This window comes from Camelus bactrianus, chromosome 5, assembly GCF_048773025.1.
Source record: "Camelus bactrianus isolate YW-2024 breed Bactrian camel chromosome 5, ASM4877302v1, whole genome shotgun sequence".
NCBI classification, from domain to species: Eukaryota; Metazoa; Chordata; class Mammalia; order Artiodactyla; family Camelidae; genus Camelus; species Camelus bactrianus.
In genome coordinates this window covers 22,565,615-22,584,086 of record NC_133543.1, presented here as the reverse complement: position 1 = coordinate 22,584,086, position 18,472 = coordinate 22,565,615, and the positions used below count along the sequence as shown (strand labels likewise).

The 18,472-nt window shown below is 41.7% G+C and overlaps 1 protein-coding gene across 9 annotated transcripts in view; it reads left to right on the top strand.

Annotated features, from left to right (window-relative positions):
* Nucleotides 1-17,663, top strand: part of NCKAP5 (NCK associated protein 5) — a 918,990-nt gene extending 901,327 nt beyond the window's left edge. For 6 of the 9 annotated variants that reach the window (XM_045508840.2, XM_045508844.2, XM_045508837.2 and 3 more), the window contains one exon: nucleotides 16,186-17,663. In XM_045508840.2, coding sequence (XP_045364796.2) covers nucleotides 16,186-16,467 — 282 coding nt within the window. In that variant the 3' untranslated portion in view covers nucleotides 16,468-17,663. Of the gene's footprint in view, nucleotides 1-12,886; nucleotides 13,016-16,185 lie in introns of all 9 variants that reach the window. The other 3 variants (XR_012506967.1, XM_045508845.2, XM_074363534.1) reach the window with 3 other exon arrangements.
* The last annotated feature ends 809 nt before the right edge of the window (nucleotides 17,664-18,472 follow it).

Below are 18,472 nucleotides of genomic sequence, written 5' to 3'. Positions count from 1 at the left end.
TCATTATAGGACATTACAAGGTATTGAATATAGTTCCCTATGCCATACAGTAGGACCTTGTTGTTTATCTATTTTATATATAGTAATTAGTATCTCCAAATCCCAAACTCCCAATTTATCCCTTCCCACCCCTTGTCCCCATTGTAACCATAAGTCTATTTTCTATGTCTGTGAGTCTCTGTTTTGTAAAGAAGTTCATTTCTGTCCTTTTTCTCTTTTAATTCCACGTGTAAGTGATATCATATAGCATTTTACTTTTTCTTTCTGGCTTACTTAGTATGAGGATCTCCAGGTCCAAATGTTTCAAAATCTCTTATATTCTTTAAGGACATCCAGTATTCTTTAAATTCCTCCCAGTATTCTCAAACCTTCATTCTAAGGCAATTCCCCCATTTTATTTTGTGCACAATGAGGATTTTTTTTTTCTCCCTTCACGTAAAACTACTTGGATGTTTAAAAGCCTCACTAACATATTCAGCCTTCCCATTGCTAGATAGCATAATCCTCACTCATTATGTGTGTTTTAATCTCTAACTTGTCTGTAATATTGCTGACTATTTCAAGGAGCCTAGTTTATGGCAAAAGAAATGCTCCTTGCAAAGCCCTATGTTAATCAATTTTTTTTGAAAGTCAAAATCTATTTTCCTCTTTATTTACTGGGAAAGTTATCCTCTCTACTTCCTAAATGATGGAAATCTAAATGTCTTCTGGGTGATTAGACCCTTAACTACCCCTCAGGAAATAAATGAATGTTCCCTTCCAGACTGTATGGCATCTTGTCCTTGGAACTCAGGCACTTTCAAAGACAATAAAGGGTGTTAGAGAGGTGAGAGATATGGAAAAGACAGGGAAAAGAAAGATGACCCGTAAAAAGAAATATAATTAGCAGACTCCCTTTATCTCACCAACTTTTATGGACTTTCTTATTTTTTTAATTGAAGTATAGTCAGTTTATAATGTTGTGTCAATTTCTGGTGTACAGCACAATGCTTCAGTCATGTAGGAACATACATACATTCATTTTCATGTTCTTTTTTTACCATAAGTTACTACAAGATATTGAATATGGACTTTCTATGTGCCAGGCATGTTCTGGGTACAAGGGATGCAAAGATGAATAGGGTCAGAGCACCTACCTGGGAGACTGGGCCATGGCAACCAATATACTCTACGAAGTTTCACTGGTACCATAACTGCACAGCGAGTGGAGAGAGAATAGAAGGGGCAGTGATCAAGGCTCCTGCTCAGAAAAGGATTCAGAGGAGATTTTCCTCCACCTGAGTCTCCAGAGATGAGCGGGTATTAGCCACCTGAGAGGTGGGGAGGACATTCTAGAAAGAAGAAGATAGGTAAGCCAGAACATGGAGACAGTAACTGCCTTTCTGGGCTCAAAATTCAGCCTGTTGCCATCCTCAGCTGTTTGGCTAAGTTGGTTCCAGGACCCCCCACGAATACCAAAATCCATGGATGTTCAAGTCCCTTGTGTAAAATGATGTAATGCAGTCAGGGAGACGGGAGGCTGACTGTAATATGTTGGTACCTGTATCTGCATGCTTACTGACTTGTTTTCAAGGTGTTGCTGGGTGGTTTCAATTTGCTCTGTAAATCCCTGGATCATTTGTATCCTGATTACTTTTGAGATTGCTTTTCCATCCTTGCCCCTCCATTGCCACCAGATTCTGCCTAGTTGAGCCCACTGATGCCCAAGTTTGCCTGTAAATGGAGAACTTTCTTTCTCTCCTCCCCATTCTCCTTTCCTTTCCCTCCTCCCCATTCTCCTTTCCTTTCCATAGAGAACCTTGTATCCGTGAAATATCTTTCCATTTTACTGTTAGCTTTTCATTTTGATACAGAAATAAAACACTAACTCCTGGACTTGCCGTATTCCCAGATGCGACCTAAATCCATGAATTAAAAGACTATAGATGGAGGGAGGGCATAGCTCAAGTGACAGAGCACATGCTTAGCATGCACGAGGTCCTGGGTTCAGTCCCCAGTACCTCCTCTAAAAATAAATAAATAAACCTAATTGCTTCCCTCCACCCCTGAAAAAAATAACTAAAATAAGCAAATAATCAATTAATTTTTAAAAAAGAGTATAGAAAGCAGTGATATACATGGTAATGCCAGGTGCAATGCAGCCTTGTGGCAATTCAGTCTCTTCATCGTGGGCCTGTGTTTTGATTATTCCTTATCCTGTATGTGAGTAAGTCCACAAGCTCTTATTGAAGAAAGGCCCCTATTAAATAAACCACTATAGTAACTTGAACCTCCCCCACCCCTGAAAAAATTTCCTGCAGTGTGTGGTTTGCTGAGGATGGGTCAAAGGGCAGTAGCCATCACCTTTTCCACCCCTTCCAGCCAAGGAAAGAGTAGAAAATGCATGTAAAATTAAGAGAAAAGCATGTTTCATTCACCTTTGTTCATTACTTTGTTTCTGTGGTGACAGACCACGTAATGGCCCAGGTGTTGGATGTGAGTTTACAAACAGCAGAAAATTCTGTCTTCTGCTGTCCCTAATGTCTAAAGGGCGGCTTTTGAAGGTTTTTATTTGTTTTTGTTTTGGGGATTTTCTCCCTATTTTTGGAGGGGAGAGGCAAGGAATTTAAATGCATTAAGAGGGTATTTACTGTCTGTTTAAAACACCCTCACCTCAGGGCGGGAAGTGTGTCAATCACCATTATTTTTCCAGTAGCTTCAGGCAGCCCCCTGCTTGAATATCACTGGATTTTGATAGGCTGTAATATGGAAGAGTCACAAATTAAATACAGACGAGTTTTGTTTGACCCACACATTTGCTTTAAATAAACATTGGGAGATTTCATGTATGAATTCCAGATTTTCATTTCTCTTGAAAAATCAGAAGTTCTGGCAACCATGAGCCCACATGCTCAGGGGATAAGACTCAGCTGGCGCTCAGGCAGGACTAGTGATTGAGAGCAGGAACTCTGCAGCTGGACTCCTGGACTCGGATCCTGGCTCCGCCTGGCTCCTCACAGCTGCGGGGCCTGGAACAACATAGTAGTTCCTTTAGCCTCCCTTTCCTCACATGTTAAATCGTGTAAACTGTTGGTACCTCCCTTGTAGAGTTCTGCTGTCCAGCCTTTAGGGCAAGAACAAGCCCTACATCGATGTTTGTTAAATAAGCAGTCGCTGCCCCTCTAAATGGGGCAGGTGCAACTGAGTTCACCGCCATCCCCACCACCCTAGTGCCGTCCACGCATTGTGCTTACGTCAGACCCTCTCCTGTGGACCCCAATGGCCGTGAGTTTTCTTCCCCTGGTCTAGAAAGAACCAGGCCATCCATCAGCTGTCTATGGGGAAAGGGAGGACTTGCAACAAAGATAAGGAGTCTGGAGGGGCATCCATGAGAAGGATCTTGTATCTATTCCTAAAGTTCGGGTCTGTGTCTTCAGCTGTCCACGGATACTTAAGTACAAGAGCCCTAAAAGGATGGACAGACAGCTCTTGCCCTGAGAAGCTGGCCCCTGTGCCTCCCCAAAGTGCCTGTGTCATGGGAAGGTTGCTATTTCAACTGCATCTCTACCTTGTTTCTAAGACCCTGCTTCCATGGGGACAATGAGAGAATGGCTCCTTCCCCCACTCCGCCAAGGATCCGCTGCTTGGTGGGAAGGAGGGGATACAGAAGGAAGTGGGGGGATTTGTTAGGATTAGTTTTAGCTTCTGGACCCAGTAAGTCAGAACCATGATTTTATAGATTGTTAGAAGGCGACATTAACTAGAGCTTCCTTTCCTTTAGTTAACTTGCTCACAGGTCAAGAGGTTTAAAACTTGCTCTGCCTGTCACCAGCAAAACATTTGTTCCCAGTGTTACTGGGTGAAGGACTTGCGTGTTTCTCCCCCAAGGTCCCTCCAAGGACACTGCCCCAGGAGTCCTATTGAATGAGGACACTTATCACACATAAACACACGTGCAACTCCTTTGTGCTTGGCGTACCCAGCTGTCCATCCTGGGGTGAACACATTGATGCTATCACAAACATTTTCCCTTTCTGCAATTTTTTTCCTGGAGGCAGGAGAAAGAGACCCTCTCATTACTTATCTTGAGTGTTTGATAGACCTCCTTTGAGAAGGTCATTGTCTGCAACAGTAAAATAATCATGGGATTTCCGGACAAGCTGGCAAAAGAAAAATGATTCATTGTTTCAAGAATTATTTTGCCTTCAGTCCCCAAAATGGATGAAGGCTTCTAACAATATGTAAGAGAGAGTAAGGCTTAACTTACTATATGAAAGATTACATTTTAAAGGGAAAAGAAGTTCAAACATTACATTTTTAGCTTCGCTGGAATATAACTGGGGTGAAGGCGGTCCACCTGTTACCCCCGGGGTCTTCTGTTATTGTACTCTTCCCTTTGCAAAGGGGGCCTGCCTGCCCTCCTTCCCTTCTCATCCATTTGGGCTAATGAGATTGGAAGAATTTTTTTAGGTTCTATTCAAGCAGCAACCCCTCGCCCCTTTCCCTTTTGCAGCGCCAGAACAGATAGCATTTCATCCACACAGCTCAGCCCGACCGCACGTGCCTGGCCACACCACACAAAATTATGCATCTTCACAGCCCACTATATTTTGATAGGGGTTAGGGAGGGTTGTGTAGCTGTTTAACTGCTGGGGATACTATCGTGAAATAGACCGAAAGGTAGTTTATAGTATGACTAATGCATCCAGGTCTGGTACCGAGACACCTATTGTGTTGGGTTATTTTGAAATAAAGTTTAGTGCAAGCCAGACACCCAGAATGAGGCAGCTTGACTGATAAAGATACTGAATTTTAAAATGAAAACTGGAGAAGCTGAGTGATCAGTGTGACCTTGACCACTCACAAGCCAAAGGACTTAGGGAAATAGTGATAAGACCCCTGTGAACTCCTTTGCTGGACAGAAAGGTTTTAAACGATATTTTAAGAAAATCAAAAGCAAACACCCCTTGGACCTTCTTTACAGATTAGATCTGAAATGAAAGACCCTGAGTCACACAACCAACTATTGATTTTGTTGATCCATCTTTAATCCTCACAACAATCAGGTTGTGTTTATACAGTCGTGGTGGGTAGGCATACTGCACTTCGAGCAAGGCACCTTTCACTTTCACATTAATTTAAACATTAATTCACTCTGTGCGTGTGAGACAAAAATTAAGTTTCTTTTTATTATAGCGGATGGCTGATGTAAACCTCAGAAAGTGGTGTTAAGTCAGCCTAGGTGCTTCATGAAGAGGCTCCCTTTTATAATGCAAGAGGCGTTTGTCAAGTGAATATATTACAGGTGGCAGAGAATAAAAAGCACCTGCATGCTTCCAGGTACTAGAATTTTGTCCGAAGGCAGCTGTAATTTAATCTCCTCACAGCTTAATTTCTTGGTTTCATACACCCAGCAACAGTTGTGGCTTTATCACCCAAATAGTCAGTCTTATTGCTGCCCCTAAGAATGTCATCATTGTCCTGTTTACATTCTCACTTAAAAGCACCAAAACACATCACCGAGTTTCCCCTGTCTTAAGGAGATAGAAATCTGAACTTAAGCACATTACCTGGGACTGGCTCAGACCAGGGCAAACAGCACTTGGTGCTGAAGGATGCAATTAATAAAAAGGGTAGAGCCAGTGTTGGTACCAGCTATCATGGGCCCGCTCTTCTCAGTAACACTGAGCCCCACGGCAGAAGCTTATTGACTTTGCTATTGCCCCTGGATTTCCAGGAAGCAATGGCAGCTGCTGCCTCACCGAACCGTGGGCCAAGCCCACCTGGAGGTACAGAAGGCCACCCCAGATGGCTCAGACCAGGATGGCCGTGGAATGTGAGTCCACATATCTCTGCTCTTGACAGAGAGAGGAAATTGCTTTGCCAAAGTAAACAACAGTCAGACATCCATTAATCCAAGGACTGTCCTGGTTCTTAAGGCCAGCCTGGGATCCCAGAGACCATGCCACTGCTAGTATGTCTAGGGACTGGAAAGGAGCAAGGCTCTCACAACTCAGGTGAATGTCAGAAATGATCTTTATTTTACCTGCCTCTTCATCTTAGAAAAGTAGATGTTATAGAAAAGTCGGACAAGTCTATGAGCTCCGAAAGGACACGATGTAGTGAAAATAGATCCAATAGTGATTACATCCATTGATCTGCAGTAAATATCAACTCTAAGAGATGCAAGGTGGAGTGTCAGAACCTGAAAAAGAAAGCAGAACCAAACCTAACCAGCGCACGGCCTCCAGAAGTGTGTCATCTAATTGAGAAGTGGGACATTGACATGAAAAGCGCCGACCTAATAGGCTGTATAGAAGTTCAGGGTTGAAATGGATGATTTGGCCATTTAGGCCTGGACTGCATAGAAAGATCCCTGTGGATGAAGTGTTGTAGAAACAGAAACAGCAGTTGTTAGTAACTAAAAAAAAAAAAAAAAAAAAAAAATCAAGCTATAAAACATGGTTACTACTGACAATGATATGGAATTAGAGGAAAGAAAAAACCTCCAGTTTGGGCGTGTTAAATTTAGGAGATGACTAGGCCCAGAAAGATTAAGAAAGGTGAATGTAAATACCCATTAGTTAACCTTCGGAAAACATTTGCCTGAACGATCTTAAAGACTAAAAGTAGAAGATGACAAGAAACTTAGCAAGTTTAGGGAATTATTTAAAAATTAGGATTAGGGTAAAGGGACACTTTCAGAACTCTGAGTTTGACAGGAGATCATCAGACCAGAGTGCAGGCTGGACAGGCTAGTCTGACAGGTCTCAGGGATCCATCTCCTAATATACCTGAAGCTTTGTTCTACATTGACATCCTGTTTAAAAAACTCCTTAGCATGTACGAGCCACAAGAGCAGTGACTGTCACATACTCTGCTCTGTCTCCAGTGTCCAGAATACTGTCTGGTACGCAAAAGGTGCTCAATAAATAGCTCTTGAATAAACAAATGGTGTTGCTGGAACAGCATAAACGTAAATATTAATTATTTATTTAAATACTTACTTAGATAATATGTATTCAATATTTAAGTATTTATTAAAATATTTAAAATGTATTAAAACCCAGGTGCAGGGTTGAAGTCATGATTGTCACTGATACATTGTGGCTGAACAAGGAATGGAATCCAAAGTGAAAGCAGGTGCCCATTGGCATTCTCCCAACCAGCACGTCCTTCCATTCTAGAACCCCCAGTGCTTACTGGGTAATGAGGACTAAGAGCAGCCTACAACTGCCATTATAAGCTAAAATGCAACATCCAATGTAAAGTTTAATGTCTCTAAATCCTTAGAACAATTCGCACCAAGGAATCTTCTCTTTAGAACAAGGATCAATAAATGGGTGCTAATTCAAAGTTGCCTTGGCTCTTGGGCTTTGATATGTCAAATAGCCTTGGGAAATAACTTTATCCAAAGCAAAGGCTGACCCGCTGTAGAACTGAAACATAAATTGCATTAGGAGATGAATCGCTTAAACGTGACTAGAGCTAACATTCTTGCATCCACAAATAAGTGTGTCTCTGGATGACCCTTGGCACGCAGTCTCATTTGAGTCCATGGCCATTGAAGCACCTAATAGATTGCATCCCCTAGTGCACTCTGACCCCCAAATGGTCTACCAACTTCTGTTAGAAGTAATTCCAGGTTGCCCAATAATTTATAGGTTAATGAGTAACACAGAATGTTTTCTTCTGGCTTTTGCCCACCTAGCATCATCCTTCAGAATAAAAACTTCACCCTTCCAGGTACAGTTTTATGATGTCCACCATTACGATGGTATTGGAGGTGTTCCTTTGAGGGGAGAACATCCATGAAAAAAATAGTATAATCTTTTTATACAGTCAACTGACCCCCCCCCAAATTATGTTTTATTTTATCTTGAAAGAGTAGCCAAAACTCTATCACTCCAAAGTGAAAACACAGCTATGTGGTGCTCGAAGACACAGACGGTCCCTTCATGCTGTAGTTCCCTCTGGCAAAGGTCATGGGCTCTTGATGCTACAAACGCACTGACATCTAAGCCAGGAATGGCCCAGCTCAGCTCGCTGGACAGATAGGTATCATATTTAAGACATGAAATGATGGAAAGGTTAGTCAAAGAATAAAGTCTAATCAATCTTCTAAGGCAGGTGAGTAGCATACATATTTACTTTTAAAGGCAGGAAGGTCTGATGCCTTCACTCTCATCAGCTGGAATCATTAGCCGGACACTAAAATGAAAAGGAAAAGATTAGAAGTCCCAGCCCAGAACCTGCACAATTCTCATTCCTAAATAAACATTTTGATTAATATTACTGTGCTGGAAGAAGAAAAAGAAATCTAACAGGATAAGCACGTTCCTTTTAGTGAATTTAATTATACAAGCTGATACCGGTGAGCTGGCTTGTTTTCCCAATTCTAGGTCACTGTAAAACAGTGCAGATTTTGCTTTTGGAGAAATTGACCAGTATTGGTCAAATCTGATACATTACTTAAGGTAATTAACCTATATTCTAAATTAGAGAAATCGCGACTGTGTCCTTTGCATGTTCCTTCCTATAACAATTTTGCCCGCATTTATGATTACATGCCTTTCCTTTTTCCAAATGGCCTTTCTCTGTTATAGACAAAGTTTATGATTTTCTTTATGTCCCTTTTTTCTCTTCCTACTCAGGGACCCGGTCCCACATCTTCCCCATTTTCCACATATAGGAACATTTCCCTTCTCTTTGATAAAATGACATCTCTTTCCTTCTGTCCTTTTGATCTAGTCTTTAAATTCCTTTGTGGCCACTGTTGCTCACCAAGCTGGGTTCTTTTCCTTTCTATGAGAAATATTATTTTCTAGCAGTCCTAAACTTCCTACTGCACTTCTCTCTGCTTGCTTTTTTTCCCCCTGAAAGTAAGTTCATTTTCCCCTCTGGGTTCAGGGGTTCTAGCAGAGGTCATTGAAAGTCACTGATCATAGTAAAGGACAGCTATATAGAGTTAATAATATAGTCATAAAAGCACATCTCAGCTGAAAATAACTCTTTCACCTAATAAAACCAGTTTGCCCTGGAGATACTGAAGAATCTTCAGGGCCCCAATAAGGAAACAGAGTGCCCCCAAGTGCCAAATCTATCTCCTGGCGGGTGATTGGAGGGAGAGTGGTTCTCTATCACCAATCCCTCACATTACTTTTTCAGAAGGGCAAGGGAAGAGTGATATGTCCAGTTGAGGTAACAGGGAACTGAGCACTGGGAGAAAGGAGTTATACAAGCTGGAATTTGACCAAGTTAACAGGGTTAACACCACAACTCTCAAGAAAAGTCTGGAGGGTCTTCTGTGTTCATCAAAGGTCATTCTGTCTATTTTTATGTCTTATTCAGAAAGCAGCTCCACCAGGAATCCAGTAAGAAGTGGCATTAAAGAAGAGATTAACTGTGCCTCTAAGAAAAGAGAAATGACTTGAGCTGCCTCTTTTCCCTTGAGGTTGGCCTGCCCCCAGCAAATATCACTTAACATAGACTTTGAATGTGCACAAATCTTCAACTAAGAGACCCAAGATTAAAATACCTCCTCCTCATTCCCACAAGGGCATAATACATAATCATCTTCCCAGAGCCCAAGATTTGCTCATCAGAAAAGGGACAGGGGAAATCACACCTCCTACTTAAACTCAAAGCTCAGGATTAGCCAGACCATCTCTTCCATTCGATCTGTCTGCCTCCAATTGAAAGCTCACCTCTCTTCCCCACCTGCTAAATCACCTTACTCCTGTTGCTTCATCCATGGAGAAGTGTCTCTGCCCAGACTCTCACTGCGCTCTCCCACCTTCCCTGCTTCTTCCTGGCCCAGTGCATAGATGAGTGTTAGTTAAAATCTGCATCATCACTCATCATGAGAAATGTTGATAGCATCACAGTGGTGATGCTTCTTCCCAGTCTCAGGTGTTTCTTTCCACGTGACAGATGTTCCCTAGGATAACACTGCTGGCATCTCTGAACCACCTCATTCCCTTCTCAGGTGAAGGAGGGGTGGCTTGTTTAAATAGCAAGTTTAGGAAGGGAGCAGGGGAAGCTTAGGCCTACCTCCCGCTCTCCCCACGCTCTCTGTGGAGTCAGGCTGCCTGTAAGAAATACCCACTCTGTTGTGCCCCTTCACACTGCGGGCTTTATGAGAGGACACTTGTCCCCAGCCCAGGACTGCCAGTTAGAAGCCTGTCTGCTTCTAGGACCGCTGGGAAGAAACACTTCTTTGCAGATAGAAACCTTATGTTCCATATAAGCCTTCTCAATAGTCAAGCTGATATTTTAACCTCCCATCAGCCTTTTTCTTTTATTTTATTCTCTAATTCATTCAGAACTATGTTGGGAAAGAGAATTATTTGTTGTATCACCTGAATGTCCAATGATAAATGCATAGAAGGCACAAAGTTAAGAATATTGTAGAGTCATGGAGCTTTATCGAGTGCGAAGATGCTTGGGAAAAAAAAACCAAAACACCCTTAGCAAAAAGAAACTAAGGTTCAGAGGGGTCACACACAGATAGTTAGCACAATGCCAGGAACTGAACACAGGTTTCCAAATACCTGGTCTTGTGCGCGGTGATTAAAACCCAAAGTTCGGTGGTCTGGCTGCTTCTGCTTGAGTCCTGATGCCCTAATTTAGTAGTCGTGTGTGTGTGGCCTTGATGTTTAAACCTCTCTACTCTCTGTCTTCCCATTGGTATAAATGGGGACAAAAATATTACTGTCCCACAGGGTCGGTGTAAGGATCAAATGAGGTGATCCATGCACTGCGTCCCACCCAGTACCCGACACATAGTAAAAACACTCTATCAACCTAGCTGTCATTTTCCTACCACACGTCTTGTTGAGCTGATTGGCAGTGAGTCATTATAGCAATAGAGAACTAAGAGATTGTGTTGGATGAAGTTACTGTTTACATTAATTTGTGCTAAGAGCTCTAGTCCTCTTTGTAAATCTTAGTGCCCAGCTGAGAAACGATGCTGCATTTGAAATCCAAAGGAGATCTGAATCTCCTCCTGCCATTTTACAGTAGACATACTAACCAATATCTTCAAGATATAATCAACTGATGGAAACTTACATGAAATAAGAAAAAACTAGCCTTCATCAGAGAACACTAATCCCCTGTGCTGTATCATGAATTCGCTCCTTGTCTCTCCCCTGCTCTGGGCAGGAGCGTCTGGCTGTACATGTGTCTCTCTGAAGCTGATATCATCATGCATGTATTTTTTTCAGCTTTATCACTTGAGCTTTCTGGATTACCTGACATAGTCTCTCCATCTTTTCCTTATGGTTAAGGGCACATGTCACCTTCTGGTTTATCCTTCCTGGTGTTCAGGTTATTGGTCTAGACAGCATCTCTACTTCATGATTATTGTTGACTTTGTTGACATTGACATTGTTGGAAAAAATGGTATGTGTTTTCGTGTTGAAAATCAGGAAACTAAGTTTCCAGGTCTAGTTTCACCTGAATTTGAATTTGTGTGAACCCCAGATTCTGTAAATACCCCCAGGTAAAGTATAGCTGACATCAGCCTTCCTCACCTTCCAGGCTGATACAAGAGCAAAGTGAGATCATAGATGGGCAAAGCTCTTTGGAAATAAAAACTATTCGTTGTTTGTAACCCAGGTTACTTGGCTGATACTTTCCTGAATCTGCGCTGGAATTCCTAGAACCCCCTGGGGTAGGCATATCTCTGTGTTTCTGTTTCTACAGTGAATCTGTCCGTTACAGAGTCTAAAAGGGTGAGAGATAGACCTGAAATAGACTATAGAATGGCCCACAGAAGCAGTAGGAGATCATTAAATGGAAATTTCTTGGAATGCCCTCCTTCTTACTTACTAAATGTCTTAATACTATTCACCCTTCAAAATCATTCCAAGAGCCCCCTCTTCTGTGAAACTCTCAGAGAATGAAGACCACACATTATTCATATAGTAGAGTGCTTTGATTGATTGATTCATTGTTTGACTTCAAGGAATTAGTTAATGTACAATTATCAAGGGATTTCTGGGCAATATGTCACTATCTGCTTCTTGCTTAAATTCTCATTAATAATGTCGTCATTACACTAAAGACAGGAGAATGTTTGAGAATAAGCAAAGCTATTTATTTTAAACTTGAAAATGCATTCTCACCCTTTTTAGCCCTACTGTTGTTCCCAAGCACAATCAAAGGCCCCACCAAAAAGTGAACTGTACAACTGTTGCCACCTATAGGTAGCAAATATAGTTATTCATTTTATCATGATTCGGATGAAGCACACTCTGTGAAGGAGATGTTTTATGGAACCCACACAGTCTTCATCACTTATCTTTACTGGCTTTGTTATCATTACTGTTATTGTTGTCACTCCATGATTTTTATGTCAGATGCTCCCCTTAAAGATAATATCGGCTGCTTTGTAAAACTCATTTCCAGGATAGAAGAGCTTGGGCTCTGCAAGCAGACTGCTTGGGTCCAAACCCAGACTCCACCCCGCACAGCTCTATGACCTTAAGTTGCCTAACTCCCTCCAGCCTCGATTTCTTGTAAATGGAGATGATAATGACACCTACCCCATAGAACTGATGTGAGGATGAAAACAGATAATCCACGCAGCGTGCTTAGCTGAGTGTCTGTGCAGAACAGGCACTCAATTAAATGCTAACTGTTATTACCGTGATTAGTTTTCAAAGCATCTTCACATACATTTGCTGCAAACTAATGTGCACTGTGCTGTTACTGTCCGGCAGAGCCATCGTTAGCACATTCCTGTGTGACCTCGATCCCTCCTTATGTTTTCAATTTAAATGTTATGTGACTTCAACATTTTAAGAATACCTGAGATCTGACAAGACAAAATTGAGGCTAATTCCATAGGCTTCTAACTTGAGGCAGGAAAGTAAGCTACATTTCATGCTTTTATTCTTAGCTGGCAGGACCACTGGAGAAACCCAAGCCAACAGTTGAGACTCCGCCAGTGCTAGACAAAAGTTGAATCTGTCATTATGTCTCCATCGAGAATCTACTGATGATCAGCATCGAGCTAGGTTTTTAGAGGGTAAGCTGGTGGGAGAAGGGGAATAAGGAGGTCAGTTAGGAGATTTTTTAAGAAGTGTAAAACATGATCTCTAGCTTAGAAGTTCAAACAATGCAACGATTGCTGTTTGACATACACAGTGGGGCTTTTTGGTTATTATTTTGGTTTATTCTTAAAATAAGCAAATCATTAAAATTAGAGGATTTTAGATATAAGCAAATATTGTTCTAGATTTATGGCCTTACCTTAAAAAATCAAAGATCTGAACCCATGTTTCTGCACAGCAGCAATACGCTAAATTTAAGTAGCTGCTCCTGCCTTTAAACGAGGCACATATTCTTGAGCTGACAACAGTCCTCACCACTGCCTACATCTCCCCAACACTGAGGCTGAATGACAGTGTGCCCTCACTGTCACTCTTACCGTGATGTTGGTCTCACGGTCAAGAAATATTTCACTACCCACCTCTCATCAAAACTGTGAAAATAAAAGGAAAAATGAGGAGGCCATGTGATTTTTCTTGGACTGGGCCATTCCTTCATTTCCATCACCTCCCCAGCCAGTGTAGGCCTTTGTCATAATTAATTGAAGAACCAAACCTACAAGCATGAAACACATAGAAAACAAGATGCACTGTTTTTGTCCCATAGACAGTGGGTGTTTGAATGATAAGTAACCCTTTCCCCATCGCTGCCTTAATACACTGAGTTACACTTTTCACCTGCCTGGCTTCCCTCCAAGACTACAAGCTCTTCTAGACCAGTGAGTCTCAAGTGCTAGTTAGCATGTATCAGAATCGCCCGGCAATCTTGTTAAGCACGATTGCTGCAACTCGGCATTTCTGATGTGGTCACTCTGGGTGGGTCTCAAGAATTTGCATTTCCAACAAGCTCCACGTGATGCTGACACTCCAAGTGTCTGGCGAGCACAGTTGAAGACCCACTGATCTAGAATAAGAATGCAATCTTACATTTATCTTACAATTATTCATTTATCGCACCATGGATGGAGCGCCTCCTACTGCGTGTCAGGGTCTTCAAGTGTTTTGTTTGTAATACTTACATCAACCTGAAATAAAGGTGTGTCTTACCACCATTCTACCTGAGGAAGGATGCTTGCTCATGGGCACTGATACCGCCAGTGAAAGGACTCTGAGATTCAAGCCCAGGTCGGCCTGCCTCCCAGGCCTCACTCCGCCCTCTACAGGACACAGTTTTACTCAGCTGTGTATCCTCAGCACCAGAACCTTCCATCTGCCTCTTCGTAGCTTCTCTAGTTAAGTGTTTATTGAATGAATTTGAGATCCACACTAACCAGAAATAGGCCAAAAAAGTGACTGTGGTTCTTGAATAAAGAAAAAGGGAGAAGATAGGTGAGGAGGAAATGACATTGAATGGCCTCTATTTACCTACATTTGGTACAATCAAAGCTTTCCTACTCCCTCCATGTAGTTTTTGCACTGTACTTTACAGTTCATTTTAAAGAAATGCTTTAAATTGGCTTGGCATGAAAAGGGGCTCTTGCAAGAGGTATTCCTAACTACAGAGCCGCTTTTCTGTAATCTCCTAGGAACCTGTTCCTCAGCCCATCTCTGGTTTCCAAGTAGCCATTTCAAATTGAAAATTAGCTCCATGAGTCATGTTCCTGTGCGTTAATAATATAATGAAAGAAGCACCACTTCAAGGATGAGTTTCCAATATTCCCATAGAATTAAGCCTTTTCCCATAGCAGAGAGAGAAAAACTCTGAGCCTGCTCTTGGGACACTGGAGCCATCCACTTCTGTATCTTTCTTTTCTGTTTCTATTAAATATTTAGCATGTGAGAATTCAGACTGTGGGCTATGTCTGTTTTTCCTCCAGATCCGAAAACAGTTTCCTCTTTGTACCTTTGACATCTATTGTGGCAATGGTGGGGAGGGGGGATAGAATTGCCTATGTTATGGCCTTGGACAGTAGCAATAGAAACAGAGATGGTTTGGAATATTTGGGTGGCAAAATGGAAGAAAAAATACAGAGAATCTTGTCCTTGATTACATAAGAGCATGGTTTAGTAGAAACAAGAGCATGGAAGGCAGCCAGACAGGAATTCAAAGCCTGTTCTCCATCACTTGCTGGGCGACCTTGGGAAAATAACCCTGTCACTCTGAGCCTTGCTTTCCTTCTCTTTAAAATGGGGACATGTAACTTGCAGGTTTGTGCAAAGGCTTACAGGTAAAATACATTCAGTGTTTTTTACATGGTAGATGCTTAATGAGTGATAGCTACTGTTACCATCTCTAAGGCCCTGTCCCTACTTCTTCCTTGTGTTTGGACAGAATTTTTGCCTAAAAGAGGAAAAGAAGATGAGAGCGTGTGGCAGTGGCTTTAAGACCTCCACACTTGTTGGCTTTTGCCTCTAAGCCTCCCTCTCCCCCTCACCTCAAATCTTAGGAGCTCCCTGAACAACTGACTATATTCCTGTTTACAGAGTTTACCTGCTACAGTTACCAACCATGACTGCCGTGTTTTACAAAATCCTAGAGAATACCAGTCACAGCCTATAAATATCCCTGTTTCAACTGGTATTACTGGAACCACCTGGGGAGAGAGGCCACTGAGGTGCGGATCTGTTACTATGATTTTTAAGCCCCTGGGCCTTCAAGAATCTGCAGTCACAGCCCTGGGATCCCTTTCAAATAGCATTTCAGACTTGTAGAGGGACAAAATACACACATGACAGTGCTTCTGACAAGTTCAACCTGTACTTAAATTTAATGGCCATTTAAGGGATCATATGCCTTTTTGTAAATCATAGAACTGTCATTTCTGGCTGAAATTCAATCCCTATCCATATTTAGAACAAAACAACTAAAATATTTAGTAAGAAAAGAAAGGAGTTTGAAACTTTAAGAAAAATAAGGCACTTTACCTTAACAAATTTCAAAGGGATCCATTTAAAATGAAATTAAGTGGCACTTAACTGATTTGCAATTTGAGGCCTATTTATCTCAGTAAAATGATTAAAGTCTTTGATTTATCCCTAAAATTGGCTTTTTTATTACATTAAATTATACTAGAGGATTGTTAAGGACTTGTAGGTTCTCGCTATCCCTTTAAATTATACTTTAGACAGACAATAATTGAATATTAGATAGAATAATTTGATTTTTCCAAAGAAATATGTTTCTCATATTTTCCTCTTTTTATTGCAGAAATTGAAACAAGCTGAAGAAACCAGAGAAGATCCCAAGACTAGATTATGTAAAATTTCCCTGGAGTCTTTCAATAAATATAACAGCAATACTGTGATTTTATTACAAAAAGAGAAGAACTCTCTGAGCAAGGTTGAAGGACAAAAGGAAGAAAAAGAAAAAAATGAAGAGGCTTCTTTGAGTAGCTCCGATAGGCCTGGGGTAGACAATTTGGAATCTTTGAGTGATTCTTTATATGATAGCTTCTCTTCCTGTGCAAGTCAGGGTTCAAATGATGTATAAAGGACTTTTTTCTTCCCTTAGTGAGCTGGAAGTGGAGCACTTAAGAAGCGGGGGTGGGGAGGGGGGCAGGTAGAGATGACAACAGTAAACGACTGCAGTACCAGAGCCCACGCTGTCAGCCACAGCGAGCAGCCACTGGCGCCTGCTTCTATGACAGGGCACTAAAGACACCCTATCTGTTGTGTTCTGTGAGGAGTAAAAGTAAACACACCCACGATACAGAAGTCTTAATTTTGCACTTTTTTAGGAATACGTGTACAGAAGTTGTAAATTTGGGGGGAAAAGAAATTATATTTGTTGCAAAAAAAAAAAAAAAGCAATAAATTGAATCAGTGCCATGCTCTTGAAATGATGTACTAAGTCTTAGAAGTTGATGATAATATATTTTTTAAAAATTCCAACTCAAGTTTTGGTTCAGGTCATTGTCCCAGTCCTCAAATTGTTTGTGGGTACACTCCGTGAACTGAAAACAGGGCCGGCTGGAAAACCAGAGCACTCTCTGTACAGTCTCCATCTTACAGTCTCAGTCTGATAGAAACTAATTCTAGTGCAATTTCAAAGTTGTTGCCAGAGAGATTCAGATTCTAATAATAAATGTAATTCTTTTACTGAAAACTATAAAGGTACTGAAGTGTGACACTGATCAGAAGCAATGTGTATCAGAAATGCTGTAATTGTTTTCCCTCCAAACATTTCCTTACATCTTCTACTTAGTGTATCTCTGTAATGCTCAACATTATTTGTTAATTTTTATCTTCTTGCGCTTTTTATTAAAATCTGGGCAATCTAGAAATGAAAGCAAATTCCTATTTGCGATGTTCACTTTGTAAAAAATTTAAAAGGGTGCTATGAAAAATTCTTACTTTTTAATATCCTTTTTTCTACAAAATCTGTTTATATGTAAGGATAAATTCTATTTTAAAGGTTACCATGTATTTTTTTCTAGATGTGCACTATTTATAATGGCTTTTGTACAGGAGCTTGTAAACTAGGCATAACAGAAGTATTTTTAGGATCTATATGGTTACTTTAGTTACACACTTGTTTCTTTAAAGAGTATTGTATGATCAGTGTTATTTGGTTAATTTGTGCAATTTGTTATATTTGAATTTTGTTGTCTTAAATGAAAATTGTGTCATTGTCTTTCAGATTTAAGATTCTTTTGTTTCATTTCTGAATAAAATTTATATCAATCAGTCGCACCCTCTGAAAACTTAAAAGAACCTGTTCAAGGACCCTTTGGCCCAATTAGTTATTTGAATCTCACACGGGCTTCAAAGACGAATTCCCCTAAGGAATAAACAAACTAATAAACAAACCGGCCCTGTTGCTCCAGAAATAGCAATTCAGCCAATTGTAAGATCCGCGTCTGAAGACTGGGGAGTAATGGTCAAAGCATTTTCGTCTCCCTGAGGGGTTAACCAACTAGAAATGAGAGAAGGAGGGGGGCAAAGGGAGAGAAGCCGGAGGCAGAAGGTGAACGATCTCTCCCGAGGAATTACAAGAAAGTCATTTAAGCCCATTTCCGGCCCTGCTCTGCTGGCTGGGGAAATAAATGATCAGCGTCCCGGCCTAAGAGAGCTTCCTCCAAGAGGGGGCCGGAGGAGAAGAGGGTGAAGAGGGGCAAATCTTTTGAAGCCTTTTCCACAGAAATGGATACCCCCTGGGGTTTGGGGGGAAGGGAGTGGGTACGTGCGGGATTGGGGGCGGGGACTCCGAGGCGCTCCGCGCGGGCCAGCGGGCTCCCGTACCACCTGCTGCAGGGCTCTGCGGCCAGAAACGCAAACGTAGCACGGTGGCGTCCGAGGGAGTACTCAAGGTGGGTCGCTTGGACAAGAGCGGGGCGGGGGGTGGGGCGGTCAGCCAGCAAGCGAGTCCTGGGCTGAGAAGGCGCGGTACACGGGAGGACGCGGGAGCATAGCTAATAACCCGTGGCTGTGAATAGAGCCGGAGGAGGCTGCCTGGCCTTTTGTAGGAAGGGGACGGAGGAGAGCAACTCCCGTCT